This window comes from Psammomys obesus, unplaced genomic scaffold, assembly GCF_907164565.1.
Source record: "Psammomys obesus unplaced genomic scaffold, mPsaObe1.curated_primary_1811, whole genome shotgun sequence".
In the NCBI taxonomy this organism is placed as follows: domain Eukaryota; kingdom Metazoa; phylum Chordata; class Mammalia; order Rodentia; family Muridae; genus Psammomys; species Psammomys obesus.
Window position 1 is genome coordinate 3,502,535 of NW_026590707.1, and position 4,053 is coordinate 3,506,587.

General features: G+C 46.5%; 1 protein-coding gene across 1 annotated transcript; it reads right to left on the minus strand.

Moving 5' to 3' along the window:
* Positions 1-273: 273 nt before the first annotated feature.
* Positions 274-3,390, minus strand: Clec14a (C-type lectin domain containing 14A). The gene has a single exon (XM_055608698.1). The coding sequence runs from the start codon at positions 3,342-3,344 to the stop codon at positions 1,890-1,892; it is 1,455 nt and encodes a 484-aa protein (XP_055464673.1). The 5' UTR covers positions 3,345-3,390; the 3' UTR covers positions 274-1,889.
* Positions 3,391-4,053: the final 663 nt, after the last annotated feature.

The following is a 4,053-nucleotide window of genomic DNA, read 5'->3' on the forward strand; positions in this document are numbered from 1 at the left end:
ACATATACACATGCACTTAGTTATGCATGTATGTATATATGTCCATATAAGCATATATGTGCATATGTATATGTGTGTGATATGTGTGTTCAGTCCACTTATAGATGAGGCTATTTCCCAAGCTATAAACTCAAACAGGATATATTGTACTAGAATAGTTGTCACCACTCTTGAGAAATCATATCGTGGAGAGGACAGCTGTAAGTCTAAGAACAAGCAAAACTGAACCAGTTGAGGAAGATGGGCTGAGCCACTCACCCACATAACTGTTAGTTTCAGCTTCGAATTGAAGAGTCTTAACAGTTGTTAATTTGCATTTATTTGTGATTTTATTTAATTGCAACTATTTAAAATCATATTCAACATATGAAGCAAGCCCTCTTTCAATTTATTCCTTTAGTGATACAATATTAGACACATAGTTTTGTATTTAGAATGTAAAAGCGCTCTTAATTTTCTGAATTATTTTACTATTGGTTATTTTTAAATCAACCCTCAGTATAATCTAGTGAATAAAAACGATTCTAGAAAAATATAGCCCAAGTTTTATCTTACTTTCATTTTCTCCCATGAGTAAGTTTATTTCTCTTCACACACCAACTTCACAACACTTAAAAAAAAAAATTCAGCACACTAATGTAACAAAAATATTCTCCAAGGCCTTTGGATTTCACCAGATCATTTATTTTTATTATGCCTTAATTATTTACCACCTGAATGTGTGAATTTTATTATTTGTTAATACCGCAAGTCATAATATGATGATAGATTTTTATTTATTATTTATTTTATACATTATTAATTCTATGGAAAGCTGTTTCCCTTAGTTTTGCCTGTCATGACTCTGGTTCAATTGTAGCCACCGCCTGATGCACACACATTGTCATTGTATTTACACTCTATTGAGAAGAAACAGAAGTGACTTGACATTCAAGTCACTTCCCTCTCCCGTGGAATAAATAGGGCATGAGAATCTAGCAACTTTGGAAAAAGCCAAACTTCCTTTGCTTTAATGCACCCAGAAGACTTCAAATCAATACTTAGCATTAACGTGGTAATTGAGAATTAACAGCATCATAATTAGAAGTGAGGGTCGGCATCCTGATCTCTACAAGGTGGTCTGAAGAGAAAAGTCATTACACTGGAGAGCATAAGCATTGGAGAAGGAAGACACAAATCATTTGTTTCTCTGGGCAAGGACACACAGCAAACAGTCAGATTGGTGGTCAACTGTGATTTGCTTCTAGAGTCAGAAACTGGCAACATTGGACTTAGGATTTATAGCAGAGCACACTGTCACAGTGACTTTGAAAACAAAGGATAAAAGAATAAAAGGAAACTTTACCCATTCTGAAAGAGCTAGGACATATAGACTTCCTGTCAAAGTGCAGAGTGTACCCTGTAGCCATTCGCTCTCCTCAGCATGCTATACTCCTAAACATCCCTGTTTGCAAAAGTCAAACACATTTTAGTCTAGGTTCTCAGCAATGTTTTATTATTTGAATGTAAAATTTCAAGCTAATATATTCCTAGCCTGAATAATATAGACATTTCCTTCTCATTTTGATGAAAATAAACATTCGAAAATATATTGTTTTTTTTTTTTTTCTTTTCCTTCCAGTACTGGAAATAATCGGACACTTCTCCAAACTCCCCCAGAGCCCAAGAAAATGCCTGCTCCCTTTATCCACTCTGTCCTCTAGTGCCAGCAGAAGGCCTCCACCTCTTTCACTTTCAGGGAATGAGGATGCCTTTCGGATTTAGTTCCTTGGTGGAGGAAAGAGAATTTATGGGAAGGGGAACATCTGAAGGAATCATTGCAGAAATCTTGTTCCCCGTTAATTGGAATTGAAGAAGTCTACACAAAGTGTGAGCACTGAGCTATTTCTCTAAGTGTCCCCTGAGCCAAGAGAGGCCTCAGTCAGTGAAGAACCCTCAGCTCGGCCCCGAAGGCCACAGTCCCCAACCTTTACTCCATTGTCAGAGTTGTGGCGCAAAGCAGTGGCCTCAGCATCACTTTCCACACAGCGTGAGTCCAAAGCTCCTTTGCTGGTCCGGGAGGAGAGGCTCTTGTGGAAGCAGAGTTTGAAAAGTCCCAGCACTGTCATGGTTAAAATTACTAATACTATTACTGCTATGCTCACAAGTATGAAGACCACTGTGGAGGAGAAGTTGAAAGTCGGGGAGAACGAGGGGGAAGAAGATGTGTAGGTTAACGTGGGGATCATGCTTTCTGATGGAGTGACTGTGGCTTTTGGCTTGGTTTGTGGGGTCTTTTGAAGAGTAGGTAAAGTACTCTGTGTTCCCCATTGAAGAATCTCTGGAACAGATGTTCCAAAACTGTCTTGTCCGGTGACCTGGGGCATCTCATGAACCTGGCCTGGCGGTGTTCTGTTTGTCATAGGGCTGGCTGGAGTGGCTGAAACATGCTTGATGGGCAGCTTGGTCCCCTCAGGGGTTAGCTGTCCTTTCCTTTTGGTCTCACAAGAGCGTCTGTCCTCCCCTAGTTCAAAGCCGGGGGCACATTCACAAGTGAAGTCTCCCAAGTGGTCTAGGCATTCAGGGAGCTCCACGCACTTGCCAGCAAGAAGGTACCTCCCAAGGCAGGGGCAGAGCATGGACCCGGGGGAAAGCCCGTCCCAGCGTGCGCTTGTCTCTTCCTGGACGCAGGTTGCCTGGACTGAGAGCTCCCCAGGACACATCGCACTCACCTCGGTCCCTGGAGGGCTGAAGTCCAGCGCTGAGCTGCTCAGGCGGAAGGGGGCTTGGAAACTCAAGTTAGAGGCGGCTCCCTGGCGCGGCGCAGGGCACAGAGCCTCAAACTGGTACTTGCACAGGTAGCCGTCTGCGCGCAGGTGGCAGCGCATCTCCTTCCAGCCTGCAGGCTCCACTCCTCCGGTAGCCTGGAGCACGGCGCACTTTCGTACAGCGCAAGAAAGTTGTGGCTCCTCCACCCACGGCAGTGTGTACTCCTCCGAGTCTCTCCCGTCTGGGTATAGCCAGGAGAAACCCCTCAAAGGCTCTTTTTCCAGGGTGCATTGGGAACGGCCGCGCTCCAGAGCCACCCAGAACAGAAGGTTCTTGGAGCCTCCGCCAGGCCCGGGACCTGCACGCAAGAGAGTGAGCACGGCACGCAGCTCGGAGCCTGAGTGTACGGTGCTGAGAGTCCCGCCGCGCAGACTGCAGGCCTCCTCTGCTGCCCTCCGCTTGATGGTAGCGTGGTGCAGGCTGTAGCAAGCCCCCAAGGCCAAACAGGCAGCGCGATCTGCCGTAGGGTGCTCGCCACTCCCTGGCTTGGGCCAGAACGCGGGACAGAGGAGGCACAGGGCAAGCGCCGGCCTCATCCTGGAGGCTCAGAGCTCAGAGCTGCTCCAAGTCCTCTGTCTTGCCTGAGGGCACCCGGTCTGTCTCTGGAGTCACGCCCCCTCTACAGTCCTTTCTAGCACTGTGAGTGCCCTCCCCTCCTGTCTCCTGAGCCCTCATCCCCCAACAGCCAAAAGTCCACACCAGATTCTCTTGGCCAACTGTTTCCCCTAGGCTGTGACAGGAAATGTGTCCAGAGCCCAGCCAGACTCTGCATGGCCCTGATTTATTCAAGGGTCAGGAACACAGCTGGCGCCTCAGCACTGGGAACACACTGGGCCAAGAGGGTCCAATGCCTCGCTTAGATAAGAGGGAGAAAACAAAGTTGCCACTGGGATCAAGTCAGTCTCTTTCCTTGCTCACGATTTATCTGGACTTTGGATCTCAGAATTCAGTGATGATCTTGAACAGGAACCATAGCCCACACCCGCCCATTGTGTTTGTGTCCGGGACTGTGGAGTTGGCGTCAGTATAATTTGTAGACTCTTTTAGGCTAAGGGCTAAGCCTGGTGTTGGGGGAGGGATCTTGTGAGAAATGTTCCTGCTTCTTTCTAAGCTGGAGGTCTCACTGTTAAACCACTGTTCTCCAGGGTCTCTCTTTTTCTGGGTCAAAGAAAACCAGGTCATACTTTTCACCAGTCAAAGTACCTAGAATTCCTTTGGGCATTTTCAATGGGAAACAGTTCGCTG

Bases quoted from the DNA above. Each gene is read 5' to 3' on its own strand.
- Clec14a (XM_055608698.1), bottom strand. From the start codon at position 3,344: ATGAGGCCGGCGCTTGCCCTGTGCCTCCTCTGTCCCGCGTTCTGGCCC.